We start from the raw sequence: 18,334 nt of genomic DNA, 5'->3' as shown, positions 1-18,334 counted from the left end.
GGGGGGGGGGGGGGCAGCCATTTTCCCTGGGACCCCACTGCATCTAAGAAGAGTTGTTAATTTTTCAGTTTGTTCAACTTTTACTTGTTAGGACAGTAACCACTTCCAAGGTGCCTTCCATGCTGGGCTGGAAACCGGAAGTCCTCTTTGCTTTTCACTCTTTAATATTTGGTTAATGTTAGTGGCAACAATAAAACTGATGATGGAGAAACTGTCCTTTGTTGCTGCATCCCAACGTGTTTTATTTCCCCAGATTCCTTTAAAGAGCTGAACCAAAGCTACTGCTAACAAAAGGGTACTGTCAGCTGAAAAATCCCTGTAAAAATGAGGCTTTCCAAAACTGGAGACACTTAAATGTCCATCGAGAGGGGCGTGGACTAAATAAATGGTTATTGATGCAGAATGGAACACCATATACTGACACGGGATGTGTCAGTGTGTCCACGGTAGATAGCTTAGTTAAGAAAAATAACAAGTTGTCTCAAAATCCAAAATACATGTGATCTAATTCAACTTATGTATAAATAAACAACTACACACATTCACTTACAGAAACATATAAGTAGTTTAAATATTCATGTTAAAGGTCTGAAGGGAAAGACATCACAGGATTAGCTGTGGTTCCATGGAGAAGAGCCAATTGGGAGAGTGAGTTGCAGAGAGGTGGGGACATTTGCTGACGGCTATATACCCTCCTGGTTGTGTGTGCATATTATCATTCCATTTTGGTTCACCTAAATGAAACCAGAGATAATTCTTTGCATTAAATAAAATTCCTGGACCTTATAAATCTGATATAAACTAAATAACCAAGAAACTCAGTGACAAACTCAAAATCCAGGGAAATAATATTTTAATTATTGTGGCCATGCAGTCATATTTCACAGACGACATTTGTGTACTTCAGAGCAAACCGTTTCATATTCAGTTTCTCAAATGGACAATTTTTCCCAGTCCTAAAACCAAATATTTGTGCACTGTGTAATCTGCTCTGTCTTACCTAGTCCCGGGGATGACATGACATTAACTCCTTCGAAGCAGCTAAGCAAATAAATTCTGAAACCAAAATACTTTGTATTTTAAAAACTATAAAACCTCTAAGCTTTCTTGTCTTAGAACACTGATATGAAGAGGGAAAGAAGTGTATTCAGAGATTACCTTCAGCTACACCTGATGCAAACTGGAACCTGCATCTCTGGTCCTACACTGAGCCATCGGTTTACACCTTATTTCAGTACTTCTGGGGACAACTTTGCCCTTCAGGATCTCTAAACACAGCTAGGAACGACCCTCTGGCACAACCTGGCCAAACAGGTCCACAGGCAAATGTATAAACCTCTTGAGGTTGATTAGTGTCCCCCCAAATTCGTGTCCCTCCCAGACCCCTAATTAGAAATAGAGTCACTGCAGGTGTAATGAGTTAAGCAAAAATGAAGTCACCCTGGAGTAAGTGGGCCCTAATCCAACAAGACTGGTGTTGTTATGAAAAGAAGAGAAGAGACACAGGGGAAGCTAGGTGAAGATGGACACAGGCACTGAAGTGACCAGTCTACAAACCAAGGATCACCGAGGGTGGCCAGCCACCACCGCAGGCTGGAAGAGGCAGGGAAACATACTCCCCAGAGCCTTCAGAGAGCACGGCCTTGTGGACAACTGGGTTTCCAACTTCTGCCCCCAGAACTGTGAGAGACAAAATGTCTGTGATCTTAGGCCATCCAGTTTGTGATAATTTGTTTTCACAGCTCTAAGAAATGAATGCATATGTCTGGTTTTTAATTTTTAAAGTTTTGATAAAACTGTATAAGAGGGCTTCCCTGGGGGCACAGTGGTTAAGAATCCACCTGCCAATGCAGGGAACACGGGTTTGATCCCTGGTCCGGGAAGATCCCACATGCCACGGAGGAACTAAGCCCGTGCACCACAACTACTGAGCCTGTGCTCTAGAGCCCGTGAGCCCCAACTACTGAGCCCGTGCACTACAACTACTGAAGTCCGCGCACCTAGAGCCCGTACTCTGCAACAAGAGAAGCCACCTCAATGAGAAGCCCGGGCGCCGCAACGAAGAGTAGCCCCCACTCGCCACAACTGGAGAAAGCCTGCGTACAGCAACAAAGACCCAACACAGCCAAAAATAAATAAATAAATATATTTAAAAAAGGAAAAACTATGATACCTTATAGTTCTAGCAGAATTTCATATAGAAATGTTATGATTTTATTTAAAAAATCATTTTTGAAAATACTTACTTGAAAATAACTGTGTGGGCATTTATTTTTTTAACTTATGCCATAGTTAAGGGAATTCCCTGGAGGTCCAGTTGTTAGGACTCGGTGCTTTTACTGCTGAGGGCCCAGGTTCAATCCCTGATCAGGGAACTAAGATCCCACAAGCTTCACGGCACAGCACCCTCACAAAAAAAGAAAAGAAAAGAAATATTTACGTACTACAGAGAAAAGTAGAGAGAATAGTATAAATATATACCCATCAACTAGCTAGATATAAGGATTATTTTTTCCATATTTGCTTTACCTGTTTTTAGTAAAATATTGTGAAATAAATTACATACATCATATATGTGCTGCTAAATACTTCATTATACAATTTTGAAAAAATACAGAAAATGTCCTACACAGCACAGCCCTCGCATATGTGCTTGGCGGGGTTGATGGGGCCAAGTCCCATCTCTCAAGTGCGTTACCTGACCAGCCCCACACACAGTCATTAGTTCAGGGTGTGGCTCCCGTTTCCGGGCTTTATTAGGCCCCGTGGAGAAGGGGAGCATTTTCACTGGACTTGAGGCCTGGCGGGTGTTGGCCTGGGCTTGCTGGGATGCCCCACCCCCACTGGAGGTGGGGGGGGAGCCAAGAGTCCAACACAGCAGAAAGCAGTTAAAAAATGAAGACGGTTTGGTTAAAAAGGAAAAAAAAAATGGAGCGGGACAGAGTCCAGCTGACGTCATTAAATGTGTAAATTGCCTTCCTGTTACTGAGTCAAAATTTTCTTTTATTCTCTTAAGCCATTTTGAGCTCTCTGTCATTACACTTACACTACCCTCTGCTATACTCACATTCCAGAGTTAAAATACAGTAAACCCTACCGGTGTCAATCATTCTCTAGAAATCCCTTGGTTGGTCGTACTCGCTGGCGAGTTAAAGACCCCTCCCCTGTGTTTGCCTGAGGGTCTCTATTTGACTGCTTTCCCACGTCCTGGAGCTCGAGGTGGGTGGGCACAACCTGGCAGCCACCCGCTAGGGAACCTGTCGGCCTGGCTAGTTTCACACCAGGTGTCCCTTGTGTTGGGCCTGGCTAGTTTCACACCAGGTGTTCCTTGTGTTGGGCCAAACACCAGGGCGAGGGTGGATTGGGGCTTCACTCTTAAGGTGAAGCTTCACAGGCTAAGGATTTTCAGTTGTTCCTCTTCATTGGTGATTGATGGCTCTTTGCCACCAGGCGCACCCGCCCGATGGGCTCTCCTACCCCCTCCCCCTGCAGACTCCCCACCTTGGCGGGGAGGAGAGGGCGCCCAGGGAGGAACTCAGGAAGAGAGATGGTGGCTTGAGGCCTGGGGAAGGGAAGAAAGACCCAAAGCGGAGAGGGAGGTGGGTCGGTGCAGCCTGGATGCACAGGGGTCTGTCCCGGGCTCCAGGGGCTCAGACTCCAGGAGGTGTGAAGAGTGAGGCCATTGGTGTGAGGCCTCCCCTGACTCCCCAGAGCCAGGCTTCATGTTTACCCCAAGCCCATCTCCAAACTCCCCTGGAATAAGTGACAGCAGGTCAGGGTCAGAAGGTGAAGAAGATGAGGAGTCCAGGGAAGAAGAAGGAGGACAGACCAGCCGTGGAGACAGAGCCTACGAGGCTGCGGTGTACGTAAGTCCTACTAACCAAGTCTCAAGGGTTTCACTTGCCCCATTTCGCCTGAGTTTACGGTGTTTGGGCTGAGGCTGGACCTCTCTGTGGACCTCGGCCTTTGACACCATTCTTTGTCCACTTGGCTCCTAGGAGCTTCCAAATGATCGGTTTTAACCTTTTTTTAAAACCTCATCAATTTGTGCTTTAATTATATTTGGCTTGTGTTCAAGTTCAGGGCAGTTTCCAGCAGGTGCTGTCAATAAAACCTTAGGGTTAGGGCTGCGTGTTCCTTGTGGCAGTCCAGGGGCCCCAGAGCAGATGTGGACTCTGCCAGACACCTGTGGCCTTTTGCAGAGTCTGTCCTCTGTGTCCTTCATGGGCACAGTCACCGAAAAGCAATTCCTGGAAGAAATGTTCTCAAATGCCTGCTGACGTTTCCCGCCTCTTGAAAAAGAGCTTCTCGGGATGTGAATTGTCGTGACCACGTTCAGAGTTATTGTATGGCATTGGCTACGGCTGGGCACAGTACACAGAATCTGCTGGACTTGACATCAACAGCAGAGAGTTGATTGAATGGGATTCTAACTGCTTATCAACCAGGCAGGCCATAATTTAGAGTTTTATAAGCAAGCAACCAAAAATCTTTCACAGAACAGTTCCAGAGAGTAATAATAGAAAATATAAGTGGCTTGAAAATATGATGTCTTATGTCAAATCAGTTTTATAAACAATTGCTCAAAGATTGAAAACCAGTGTTTGGCAGAGAGGGTGACAGAACCGCCTCCATCCTTCCTTTCACTCCTCTAAGAGCAGGGAGGAGGTCTGGTACCATCTAGAAGTTGTGTGCATGTCTCTCCTTAGTGGTTTGTACTTCACTTATTCAACAGCAGGGGTTTTTGTGGGGCCTATCATGTACCCATAAAGCAGCTGAGTTAAATCCTGAGGTGATGCTCACCCTCCAGGACTGATGTGGTTCAGCAGCAACTCAGGGAGGCCCGTGGTCCAGGGCCTGAATATGGGCAGTGGTTGGCAAACACCAGGGAGTTCAGAGGACCACAAGACGGTGCCCAAAGCCTTTGGGAAGCGGGCCACCCCTGAGAGGTGGGCACACCGTCCGCGAGTCAGACGGAGTTGGAGCCTGGCTTGGGGCCTGGGAGGCGGGGAAGCCGGTGAGGGTCCGGGCCTGCATGTGCACGGACGGCCTGGTTGAGGCGGGATGTGGGCCGGGAGAGGACAGAGGCTTGGGTGACACACTTAGGGAGGTACCAGAGATGTTTGGTGTGAGAGTAAGACAGGGACATTAAAAACTGCGCTGGCCCTGACTGCACCCCGGGCCAATCTTCCTTTCCTGTCGTGCCCCCCTGCCTTTCCACATACCGTACGCAATGCGTTTTTACAGTGCTTCCTGTTCATGGCCTGTTCATCCATGTTAACTCCCAAGAGGGCAGGGGTCTGCAGTGCTGGAACCATGCCTGGCACATAGTAGATGCTCACTAAATATTTACTATTACTATTTTCAAACTTGTCTCAACACCAAAAATATCAATTACTGAGAAGTGAAATATTGAAACGTAAGAATGAATTTCTCTCTATTGAAATTCATCTGCCTGACTTCTAAGAAGGCCGTGATAGAGGAGAAGATGGAGGAGAAGATGGTCTGGTTGGGATGTGCTGGCACAGTGATGCTGGGTGGCCTCATTTTACACTGAAGGGAGTGGGAATCCCCCCGGGCGGATGAACAGGGTGGGGAGAGGCCTCAGCACTGCCTCCCGTCCGGAAGCCACCCATGCTTTTCAACCAAATAAGGCCAGTGCGGATGGGACGGCCACTCCACGTGCCGGACCTGCTTGTGAAAACGGGGCATTCAGCACAGAACCAGACATGCCTGAATGCTCAAAACTGAGTGTGTCACCTTACCTTTACACTATACATAAGTGTATGTGGGCATGCTCACACAGAAGGACACGTGTTCACACACGTGGGATTTCTACATATAAGACCATGTCATCTGCTAACAGATAATTTTACTTCTTCTTCCCAGTTTGGATACCATTATTTTCTGTTGCCCAATTTCCCTGGTTAGGACTTTCAGGACTATGTTGAATAGAAGTGGCAATAGTGGGCATCCTTGCCTCGTTCCTAATTGTGGAGGAAAAGCTTTTTTTTTCCCCTGTTGGGTATGATGTTAGCTGTGAGATTTTCATATACGACCTTCATTATGAAATTACCTTCATTTAGGTAGTTTCCTTCTGTTCCTAGTTTCTTGAGTGTTTTTTATCATGAAAGGGTGTTGAATTTTGTCAAGAGCTTTTCCTGCATCAATTGAGGTGATCATGTGATTTTTGTATTTTTTGTTAATGTGTTGTATTAACATGTATAGATTTTCTTATGTTGAACTATCCTTGCATTCCAGGGATAAATCCCAGTTTTTCATGGTGTATAATCTTTTTAAAGTGCTAGTATTTTGTTGAGGACTTTTGCATCTATATTCAGGGATATTGGTTTATAGTTGTTTTTGTTGTTGTTTTTGTTTTGTTCTTTGTATCTTTGGCTTGGTATCAGAGTAATGCTGGATTCATAAAATGTGTTAGGAAGTGTTTCCTCCTCTTCAAGTTTTGGGAAGAATTTGAGAAGGATTGGTATTAATTTTTCCTTAAATATTTGGTAGAATGCTCCAATGAAGCAGTCAGGTCCTAGGCTTTTCTTTTTTCTTTTTTAAATTTCTTTTTATTTTTGGCTGCATTGAGTCTTTGTTGCTGCACACAGGCTTTCTCTAGTTGCAGCAAGCAGGGGCTACTTTTCATTGCGGTTCACGAGCTTCTCATTGCAGTGGCTTCTCTTGTTGCAGAGCATGGGCTCTAGGCACATGGACTTCAGTAGTTGTAGCACACGGGCTCAGTAGCTGCGGTGCTCAGACTTAGTTGCTCCGCGACATGTGGGATCTTGGGTTTGAACCCATGTCCCCTGCACTGGCAGGCGGATTCTTTTTTTTTTTTGCAGTACGCAGGCCTCTCACTGCTGTGGCCTCTCCCGTTGCAGAGCACAGGCTCCGGACGCGCAGGCTCAGCGGCCATGGCTCACGGGCCCAGCCGCAGATGCTCCCAGACCAGGGCACAAACCCGTGTCCCCTGCATTGGCAGGCAGACCCTCAACCACTGCACCACCAGGGAAGCCCTGGCAGGCGGATTCTTAACCACTGCGCCACCAGGGAAGTCCCTGAGCTTTTCTTTGTTGGGTGGTTTTTGATAACTGATTGATTCAACCTTCTTTTGAAATAGCCTTTTCAAATTTTCTATTTCTTCATGGTTCAGTCTTACTAGCTTGTACGTTTCTAGGAATTTATTCATTTCTTCTAGATTATCCAATTTGTTGGCATATAATTGTTCATCATAGTTTCTTATAATCTGTTTCATTCCTGTGGCATCAGCTGTAGTCTCTTTTTCGTTTGTGATTTTAGTTATTTGAGTCTTCTTCTCTTTTCTTCTTAGTCTAGCTAAAGTTTTGTCAATTTTGTTTGTCTTTTCAAAAAACCAACTCTTTCATTGACTTTTTTCTATTCTTTATTTTATTTTATCTTTAAAGTTATTTATTTATTTATTTGACCACACCACACGGCTTGCAGGATCTTAGTTCCCCAACCAGGGAGTGAACTGGGCCCTCGGCAGTGAAACTGTAGAGTCCTAACCACTGGACCACCAGGGAATTCCCTATTCTTTATTTTTTTTTAATATATTTTTTTATTTATTGGCTGCATTGGGTCTTCATTGCTGCATGCAGCTTTCTCTAGTTGCAGTGAGCAGGAGCTACTTCTTGTTGCATTGTGCAGGCTTCTCATTACGATGGCTTCTCTTGTTGAGAAGCACAGGCTCTAGGCATGCAAGCTTCAGTAGTTGTGGCATGCAGGCTTCAGTAGTTGTGGCTCGCGGGCTCTAGAGCTCAGGCTCAGTAGTTGTGGTGCATGGGCTTAGTTTCTCCACGGCATGTGGGATCTTCCCGGACTAGGGCTTGAACCCATGTCCCCTGCATTGGCAGGCGGATTCTCAACCACTGCACCATCAGGGAAGCCCCTCCCTATTCTTTATTTTATTTCTTCTCTAATATTTGTTGTTTTCTTCTTTCTGCTAACTTTGGGTTAAAGTTGTTCTACTTCCCTGAGGTATAATGTGAGATTGTTGATTTGAGAAATTTCTTCTATTTTAATGTAGGTGTTTACTATTATAAACTTCTTTCTTAGTACTGCATCCCATAAGTTTGTATATGTTGTGCTTTCATTTTCATTTGTCTGAAGATATTTCCTAGTTTCACTTGTCAGTTGTTCTTTGACCCATTCATTGTTCAAAAATATGTTGTTTAATTTCCACTTATTTGTTAATTTTCCAGTTGTTTTTTTTTTTTTTTTACAGCAACTGATTTATAGTTTCATCCTATATTAGTCAGAAAAGATACTTGGTATGATTTCCATGTTCTTGAATTTGTTAAGACTTTTTTTTTTTTGGCCTAACATGTGATATATCCTGGAGAATATTCCATGTGTACTTGAGAAGAGCATGTATTCTGCTGCTGTTGCGTGGAGTATTCTGCATGTGTCTGTTAGGTACAATCAATCTATAGTGCTGTTCAAGTCCTCTGTTTCCTTACTGGTCTTCTATCTGGTTGTTCTATCCATTATTGAAAATGGAGTATTGAAAACTCCTACTATTATTGTGTTATTGTCTATTTCTCTCTTCAATTTTGTCAGTGTTTGTATATTTGGGTGCTCTGATATTGGGAGCATATATATTAATAATTGTTATATCATCCTTGTGTATTGACACTTTTATCTTGTAAAATGTCCTTCTTTTTCTCTAGTGAGAGTTTTTGACTTAAAGTCTATTTTGTCTGATATTAGTATAGACACCCCTGCTCTCTTCTGGTTATTATTTATGTGGAATCCTTTCCTATCCTTTCATTTTCAGCCTGTGTGTGTCTTTATATGTAAGGTGAGTCTCTTGTAGACTGTATATAATTGCATTTTTTTTAGTCCATTCAGCCACTCTATGTCTTTTGTTTGGGGAATTTAATACATTTACAATTAATTACTGATAGTGAAGGACTTACTGTTTTAGTCTGTTTGAACTACTATGCAGTACCATAAACAAAGTGGCTTATAAACAACAATTTATTTCTCACAGTTCTATAAGCTGGGAAGTCCAAGATCATGGTGTTGGCAGATTTGATGTCTGATGAGCACCTGCTTCCTCATAGATGGTGCCTTCTTGCTGTGCCCTCGTGTGGTAGGAAAGGGCAAGCTTGCTCTCTGTAGGCTCTTTTATGAGAGCAGTAATCCCATTCATGAGGGCTCCATCTTCATGACCTAACCACTTCCCACAGGCCCTACCTCCTGATACCATTACTTTGGGGATGAGGATTTCAACATATGACTTTTGGGGGATGGGAACATTCAGATGATAGCACTTACTATTGGCACTTTGTTATTTTGTTAGGTTTTTTTTTTTTGGTCCCTCTTTTCCTCTTGCTGCCTTTCTTTGTGTTTCATTGATTTTTTTGTGTGTTGACATGCTTTAAATTTTTCCTCATTTTCTTTTGTATATCTTCTATTGATATTTACTTTGTGGTTACTGTGAGGCTTACATAAGATCTTGTAACAATCTATTCTATTTTGATAACAACTTGAATCTACAAAAACTCCATTCTTTTATATCTCTCCACCTTCACTTTGTTTACATCTTTATAAATTATTTATCCATTAACAGTTCTATAGTCATTTTTATGCTTTTATCTTTTAAATTCTATACCAGAATTAAAAGTGCTTTACACACCACCTTTACACCATTACTAGATTCTGTATTTGTCTATTTAATTTTACCAGAGTGTTTTATATCTTTATATGCTTTCACGTTGCTGTCTAACATCTTTTTGTTTCAACTTGCAGGACTTGCTTTAGCATTTCCTGTAAGTCACATCTAGTGGTGATGAACTCCCTCAGGTTTTGTTCACCAGGGAAAGTCTTTATTTCTTAATTTGTGAAGGACAGTTTTGCTGGATAGCATCCTTGTTCTTTTTAAGTTTTTAAAATTTATTTATTTTTGGTTGCGTTGGGTCTTTGTTGCTATGCGTGGGCTTTCTCTAGTTGCAGTGAGTGGGAGCTCCTCTTCGTTGCAGTGCACAGGCTTCTCATTGCAGTGGCTTCTCTTGTTGCAGAGCACAGGCTCTAGGCACATGGGCTTCAGCAGTTGTAGCACGCAGGCTCAGTAGTTGTAGTGCATGGGCTTAGTTGCTCCGTGGCATGTGGGATCTTCCTGAACCAGGGCTTGAACCCGTGTTCCCTGCATCGGCAGGCGGATTCTTAACCACTGCGCCACCAGGGAAGCCTCAGGATAATATCCTTGACTGGCACATTTTTTTTCCTTTCAGCATTTTCAATATATCATCCCACTACCTTCCGGCCTCTAAGTTTTCTGCTGAGATATCTGCTTATTATCTTACGGGAACTCACTTGTGATGAGTTGCTTTTCTCTTGCTACTTTCAAGATTCTGTCTGTCTTTGATTTTTGACAGTTTTTTGATTAAAAGGTGTCTTGGGTGGGGGCTGTTTAGGTTCATCCTATTTGGAGTCTTTTGAGCTTCTCAAATCTATTTCCTTTCTCAGATTAGAAAAGCCTTTTTTTTTTTTTTGCAGTACCACCTGGCATGTGGGATCTTAGTTCCCTGACCAGGGATCAAACCCATCCCCCCTGCATTGGAAGCACAGAGTCTTAATCACTGGACCAACAGGGAAGTCCCTATTATTATTTTTTTAAATATGCTTTGTCTCTCTTTGCTCCTTCTTGGACTCTCATAAAACATATTGGTCCATTTTATGCTGTTTTATAGGTCCCTTAGGCTTTGTCCATTTTTCATCAGTCTTTTTTTTATACCTGACTTGGTTAATTTCAATCATCAGAATTGCTGATTCTTTCTTCTGCCTGATCAAGTCTGCTGTTGAACCCCTCTAGTGAATATTTCAATTTAGTTATTATATTCTTCAGCTCCAGAATTTTTGTATGGTTCTTTTAAAAAGTAGTTTCTCTTTGTTGATATTCTCATTTTGTTCATGCGTTGTTCTTAATCCACTTGGTTGTCTGTGCTCTTGTAGATCACTGTGCTTTAAGACAATTAATTTGAATTCTTTGTCATATAATTCATAGATTTCTGTGTCCTTGGGATTGGTTTCTGGAGATTGGTTTCTTTTGTTCTTTTGATTGAGCTATGTTTCTGTTTATTCTTGTGCCTCATGATTTTGGGGTTGTTGTTGAGTTTTATGTATTTGATAAAACAGCCACCTCTCTCAGTCTTCTTACAGGGAAGACCTTCACCAGTTGGGCTAGCTGGGGAGTCTGGGGGCCTCAGAAATGCTTTGTGGAGGACGTAATTTCTCTGGGCTTGTGCATGTAATTTCCCAGTTTGCATTGCAGGTTTCTTTTTCAGGTGCTTGTCATCTCTTGCACCCTGTGGTGTCCAAGGCTTGTTCTCTGGTGCTGCAGCAGCAAGGTGCCACTCTCCCCTTTGTCCTCAGCAGTCCCCAGGCATCCAAAGTATGCTGTCTCCCCATCAGCATCCTGAGTCAGGTGAGACAGATACTGGTCCCTCAACAGCCCTCTGAGAAGCTGGACTGTTGGACCCACACTTTATTCTTCTCTTTCCCTCCAATTGGGTGCCTTTGGACTGTGTAGAGATGTTGCTGGCCTGTCTGTGGCACTGCAGGCTCTCTGGGGCTGCAGCACACCACTCCTGCCACCCCCCAACTCCACCTTTGCTTTCAGTGGCCCCCCGGCATCTAAACTCTGCCAGTTTCGTCAGGGCTCCAAGTCAGTCGAGGCAGAAACCAGCCACTCCAGCCCTGCAAAAAGCCAACCCGTTGGATGCAGTCCCCTCTTCCCTACCCCTCCATTCCCCCAGAAGCCTGGAGCTGGTGACTTTCTCCCAACATGCTGAGCTGTTGGCTTGAGGGAGGGACAGTTGTGGGTAAAGTGAAACCGCTCTTCTGTTTTCAGTGCAGCTGTTCTCAACTCTGGACTTGCCTGGGGAACTGGAACTCTTTAACTGGTTTCTGCTTCCCATAAAGGTATTTTGATTTGTAAGTGGTGTCTCTGTTGGGTCAAGGGCTAGGACTTCCTATCCCATCATCTGGCTGACATCCCGACCCAACAATAGTTTCCCAAAGGGAAACACATCAGGCTATAGAACCCAGAATAATTTATCAGAAATAAATCATTTACTGAGTGCTATGGAGTAGGGTGTACCCCTTAATATTATAAGCCCTAGTTTTACAGATGAGAAAGCCAAGGCACAGACGTAACACAACAAAATAGCAGGTAAAGTGACTGGTATGTAGTAGGCACTCAAAAATGAAAACCTTTTCTCTTATACTCAAACTCTTTTGAGATCGGGAAATTATTCTGGATGGAGGAAGGAGCCATGAACCAATGAATGCTGCAGCTTCTAGAAGCTGGAAAGGGGTAGGAAACGGATTCTTCCAAGACCCTCCAGAGAAAACGCAGCCCTGCCAGCACCTTGACTTAGCCCAGTGAGACCTATTCTGGAATTCTGACTTCCAGAATTCTAAGATAATAGATTTATTTTGTCTTACGCCACTAAGTTTCTGGTAATTTGTTACAGCAGACATAGGAAACTAATATAGAAGTCTGAGTTTAAAAAAAAATACATTCAGATAAAATTACTCAGGAAACACTTTATTGCACAAAATTTACATCTGTTGTATATGATGAAAAGCATGGCAAAAACAACCTTTTGTTAATCCATTTTTCTTTGCGATTTTTCTGTGAAAAGTAAAGATTTCCTAATACATTCTTTTTATATAGTTGTTTAACAGTTGTGTTGGTAGTAAGTGTCTTGGGACATAAGGTATAAAACTGAAAACGGATCAGAAAAGTGCAGGGGGAAGACCACTGCCAAAGAGTAACCTCCAGGAACTCGGCATTTTCCATGGCAAGGCAGACGCTGAGGGGTCATCACACTGCAATTGAAGAACAAAATATTGTAATCCTTCAACTTTATCACTAAATCTCCTTTTAACACGTATTATAAAACTCTCCCTTTGTTGTTGTTGTTCCTTTTGGTTTTGACACTTCTGTGATTTATTGTAAGGAAAAAACAAAGTAATACATTTCTGTATCTTTATATCAGCTGAAGATAAATTTCCTCAATTTCCAAGCCATAAAGATACGAACCAGAAAGGCTATAAATAGAGTCCATGGAGCAAAATCAAATTCAAAAGAAACAGTGGTTAAAAAAAAAAAATCAATGCTGTGTGATTTGTATCAATTTGTTCTTCAAAAAAGCATGAATTAAAAAGACAGTCACCTACCTTGTAAAGTAGGCTTAGGTTACTTTTGTTATGCCTAAAGGCTAACTGATTTCCCTGGGTGTCATGCTCTTATTTCATAATAGAGAAAAGTATTTTAATTATAATGCATATTGATAGCTAAAGTACTGCTCACAAAGCTATACCTTTTGCTTAGAAAAAAAAGGAAAAACCTGAATTCCAAAGAGAACTTGTTTATCCTTATAAAAAGCTGCCTGGTATAATTAATGCAACACTAAGAATGAATACAACGAAGTATTTAAGATTTTCCTTTTTTTTGAAAATCAGCCTTAATGAAACAACTGCAGACAACAGGTTGCTTAGCTGTCTTCTTTTGAAAAGTTCAGCTAACTTAAATTTTATATGAAGATGCCTAAATTTAACATAAACTTTCACTTATTTGGTCTACTTATATAGCATGTAAAAATGCAAGTTTATGAATACATAACCAGAGAAATCAGAGACTTAAGCTTTAGTGAAACTTACACATGGTTTGATTATCTGAAGCCATTCATTAAGATATTCAACAAGACCTAACGCATCTGGGATATTGTCTCCTTCCGAAACGAATTTCAGCAGAATCACCATTGGGATTTCTTTAGAACAGCTACAACAATTAAAAAGAATAATTAGATATTCTTCTACTGATACAAGATGATGGTTCCAGTGTGCCTGTTTTTATAGCTGAGATAATCTGCCAGGTTTTAGGCAAGGAGATGCCACATCACAAGATCACTTATGTACCTTCTATTTGTAGGGACAAAACTAGGAACCATGTAACACCCACCCTGGGCACATGAATGTTCCTGCCCCACACCAAGATCTGCACTGGAAAATTAAAAGAACATCAATTTTGTGAGAAATATCTGTAAATACCATGAATTTTAAAGCTACAGATGGTAGAGTTGCAGTATCTTGCAGATACAAACATTTAATTCAAAATGTTTAATTCAAAACAGAATTTAATTCAAAACAGAAAACAGAATTTAATTCAAAACAGAAAACAGACCAAGAAATTAGTAGTGGTAGTTTCTTCTGGGTGACAGAACTGAGTATTTAAAATTATTGTTTCTTTTGACTATTCTACATTTTCAAAATGTTCTATGAGGAACATGTCTTTCATAGTATTTTGTCTAGTGTTGCTAACTTTGTGGGCAAAGTTAACAGCTGCCCAGAGGTTGTTCTCTGCCCTCACGGTGTCACCCTATACTTGTGAGCTCAGGGTTGAGGAGGGTTCAGGCAGGCCCCAGGGCTCTTCCCCCAGCAGCTGTGCCCCTCTGGTTCTCTGCCTCATACTCTCCAGCTGTGTCAGCCACCCCAACTCTGGTTTCCAGTCCCCTCGACTTAGCAAGACGACTGCACTCTGCCTGGGTCCCCCCACCCCATGCTGCAGTCCAGCAGGAAGCTGGGGCAATAGCAGGACTCTACTGCTTTCTCCCAGGCTTCACAGCTGTGTGCTGCATGGTGTCCAATGTCTGATGAACAGTTGTTTCATTAATGTTGTCCAGTTTCCAATTGTTTATGGCAGGAGGGCAAGTCTGCTATCAGCTACTCTGACACGGTCAGAAGCAAAGCTAGGAGACTGACTTGCAAAGAAGCAAGAAGTCAGTATGAAGGGGCAGAGTGCGGGGGCAGTGCAAAGAGAGCAGAATCCCCCTCCCCCTGCGGAGAAGGGCGAGACCAGCAAGGACAACCAGGAAGCGACGTGGGGCCGACTCTGGCAAACCGGGCAGGTTGTTGCAAAGGAGGCAAGAGGAGAAAAGGAGAGGGAACAAAAGCAAGGAATGCGACAGCTCTGGGGACACTGTGAGGGCCAGGAGGCCAGCATCTGTGCAGAGCGCACCCCGGGGGCCAGGCCAGAGGGGCCTGGAGGGCTCTGGATGGCACATTGCGGAGGATGAACCAGATTCCACAAAAGGCAAGTAAAACTGCTGATGGATTTTTACTCAGGGAGTCTTGTCATCAGTTTTGCATTTTAGAAAGTTAATTCCAGCATTGCTGCTGAGGTGGTCAGGGCAGGTCAGAATGAGGCAGTAGGCGATCGATCAAGAGACCCTGACAGCAGCTGCTATGGCCTGGACTGTGTCCCTCCAGAGTCTACAAGTGGAAGCCTCACCCACAGGCGACTGTATCTGGAGGCAGGAGGTTTAGGAGGTAATTCAGTGAAAGGTCACAGGAGGGGGCCCTAATCCGATGGGACCATGGCCTTACAAGGAGAGAAGGAGCTCTCTCTCTGCTGCGTGAGGACACAGCCAGAGGTGGCCGTCTGCAGGCCAGGAAGAGGGCCCTCCCCAGAACCCGACCAGGCCAGCACCCTGACCTCCAGCCTCCAGAGCTGTGAGCAAACACATTTCTGTTGTTTAAGCCCCGCAGTCTATGGTCTGACAGAAGTGCAGGCCACGGGTGATGTGGCCTGAATGGAGCGAGAGAATGATTCAAAGCTGGTGGTTTGCAGGGCAGGTGTGGAGAATAACCAGGTGGCCAGGGCTTCTAGGCTGTGGTAAGAAAAGAGGTGAAATAATATACTATACTAAAGGGCATAAGCTAGACAGGGAAAGAAGTGAAAACACGAATGGAAGATAGACTACGAAAAAAAGAAAAGTTGAAGGAAATGATAGTTTTAATAAGAGCATAGATTTTCAGGTATAAAACAGGAGTTATTTAATGAGTACAGATCTTCTTTAGAACGATGACAAAGTTCTGAAAGTGGATGGTGGTGATGGGTACACAACAATGAATGTACTGAATGTCACTTAACTGTACCCTTAAAAATGGTTAATGTTATGTACATCTCACCACCACCACCACTGCAAAGAGGACTGACTGCAGAGGTTACACAGAACATGTATTAGGACCCCTAACATGACACACATAATAAAGCATTAAATATGGCTTTTCAGGAACCAATTCTATAACCACATTTCAATCTTTCCCCTGAATGTAACAAGGTACCTGTTTAACGAAGACATTTTCAGAGTTCCAGTAAGTACTCCAAACACTATCCCAGTTATCTTACTTTCATTTTCAGATAAGATGGGCAGCAAATATACAGGTAAGCTCACCCTTCGTCATAGAGTGTTTTTGTGATACCTCCTCCAGGAATACGGACACAAAACTCAGAATCGTCTATTTCAGGAATGCATGGGCTTTTTTCCATTTCTTCCCAGTTAAGGCTCTGTATTTTATTCTGAACACTTTTTTGCATGGAAGGTGTAAGTAGGTACCTGAAGGGAGTACTGGAAACAATCATATAATTAACTAAAAACTCACAAATACGTACATTAAGACAATTAACAGTTCTTTTAGCAAAAATTATCTTGTTCTCCATATATTCTGCTGCACAAAGCAAAACACGCGTTTCAGCAGTCTATGGAAGAGCAACATGTAAAAATATTGCTCTGACTTGCTATTTACAAACTTAGGGGAGAGCAGAGAGACAGGAAAACTTAACCCAAGGCCAGGCCAGTGTGAAGATGTCCACAGCCACGCTCCCACCAGGCCCACTGTGAGAATGCCAGAAACTAAGTCTAGTCTTGAAAGGTTACTCTTGGCTAATAATTTCATCAGAATTTTACAGGTGAAGAAATGATAATGCAATAAACTAGTTTAGATTTTTAAGTCTTGGATACTTTGTCTTCTACCTAAGAATTCAATCTGACATGCCTGGGAGCTATACTTAAAGGCAACTGTAGTTCTGCAAATACAAATGGTTGAATATATGGAAATAAATAGAAACATCAATCCAGTCTTTGAAAAATGATCAACCAATAAACATTAGGTACCCCTTCTCCTTTCCCTTCATCAGCTGAGGTTTGTGGCGCTGCCAGGCACGTGATACCACACAGCAGAACACAGCCCCAGAACCATTCCCGCCTTTACCCTAGGATCCCAGTGCCGCAGCCCTGGGAATGTCAAGGGCCCGCCACCTCTATTCCTCCTCGCTCATGTTCTTTACCTCCTTCTTTCTAAATTCCAGGGAGGACAGGAAAGGATATGCATGGCTTTAAAATTTTATTTTAACCTTTTAACAGAGAAATCATCCTAATAACTGTATAAATCATAGCAAAATACTTTTCCAAAGACACAGACATACCTGCGGAGCTGGAGGTCATTACGGTGATACGAGTGGCTGCTTGAAAGAACAACAACTTTGGCACAGTTGCTGCTTTTCACCCAGAAAAGCAGTTTCTCACAGAATGACTTTGATTTATACTTTGTATACCATTGAAAGAATAAAACAAAAACAGAAAAGTTAGATCCTAGAGTTACAATAAGAGTAGTCTATATAGTATTTCACCCACGTTATGTGATGATATATAGTTTATATATACTAAAATTATAATTATTTTTATATCTACTTACCATCCTTAGACTGAAGGTGAAAGATGAGGAGCAATGACTATATTTTTATTTTTTAACATCTTTATTGGAGTAGAATTGCTTTACAATGGTGCATTAGTTTCTGCTTTATAACAAAGTGAATCAGTTATACATATACGTACATCCCCATAGCTCCTCCCTCTTGCGTCTCCCTCCCACCCTCCCTATCCCACCCCTCAGGGTGGTCACAAAGCACTGAGCTGATCTCCCCGTGCTATATGGCTGCTTCCCATTAGCTATCTACTTTCCATTTGGTAGTGTATATATGTCCACACAACTCTCTCACTTTGTCCCAGCTTACTCTTCCCCCTCCCCGTATCCTCAAGTCCATTCTCAAGTAGGTCTTCGTCTTTATTCCTGTCTTGCCCCTACGTTCTTTGTGACCATTTTTTTGGTATTTTTAGATTCTATATATACGTGTTAGCATTCGGTATTTGTTTTTCTCTTTCTGACTTACTCCACTCTGTGTGACAGACTCTAGGTCCATCCACCTCACTACAAATGATTCAATTTTGTTTCTTTTTATGGCTGAGTAATATTCCATTGTATATATGTGCCACATCTTCTTTATCCATTCATCTGTCAATGGACACTTAGGTTGCTTCCAAGTCCTGGGTATTGAAAATAGAGCTGCATAGAACACTGTGGCACATGACTCTTTTGAATTATGGTTTTCTCAGGGTGTGTGTATGTGTGTGTGTATATATATATATATATATATATATATATATATATATATATA

General features: G+C 42.6%; 1 protein-coding gene across 1 annotated transcript in view; it reads right to left on the bottom strand.

The window, feature by feature from the left end:
• Window positions 1-12,559: 12,559 nt before the first annotated feature.
• PSMG2 (proteasome assembly chaperone 2) overlaps window positions 12,560-18,334 on the bottom strand; it is a 16,003-nt gene continuing 10,228 nt past the window's right edge. Inside the window, exons 4-7 of the mRNA XM_024763945.1 lie at window positions 17,306-17,424; window positions 16,275-16,448; window positions 13,699-13,819; window positions 12,560-12,864 (exon numbers count right to left, since the gene is read on the bottom strand). Coding sequence (XP_024619713.1) covers window positions 12,772-12,864; window positions 13,699-13,819; window positions 16,275-16,448; window positions 17,306-17,424 — 507 coding nt within the window. The 3' untranslated portion in view covers window positions 12,560-12,771. The remainder of the gene's footprint in view (window positions 12,865-13,698; window positions 13,820-16,274; window positions 16,449-17,305; window positions 17,425-18,334) is intronic.

This window comes from Neophocaena asiaeorientalis, unplaced genomic scaffold, assembly GCF_003031525.2.
Source record: "Neophocaena asiaeorientalis asiaeorientalis breed wild unplaced genomic scaffold, Neophocaena_asiaeorientalis_V1.1 scaffold110, whole genome shotgun sequence".
Taxonomy (NCBI): Eukaryota; Metazoa; Chordata; class Mammalia; order Artiodactyla; family Phocoenidae; genus Neophocaena; species Neophocaena asiaeorientalis.
The sequence above is the reverse complement of the archived record's forward strand: the minus strand, read 5'-3'. Positions and strand labels throughout refer to the sequence as shown.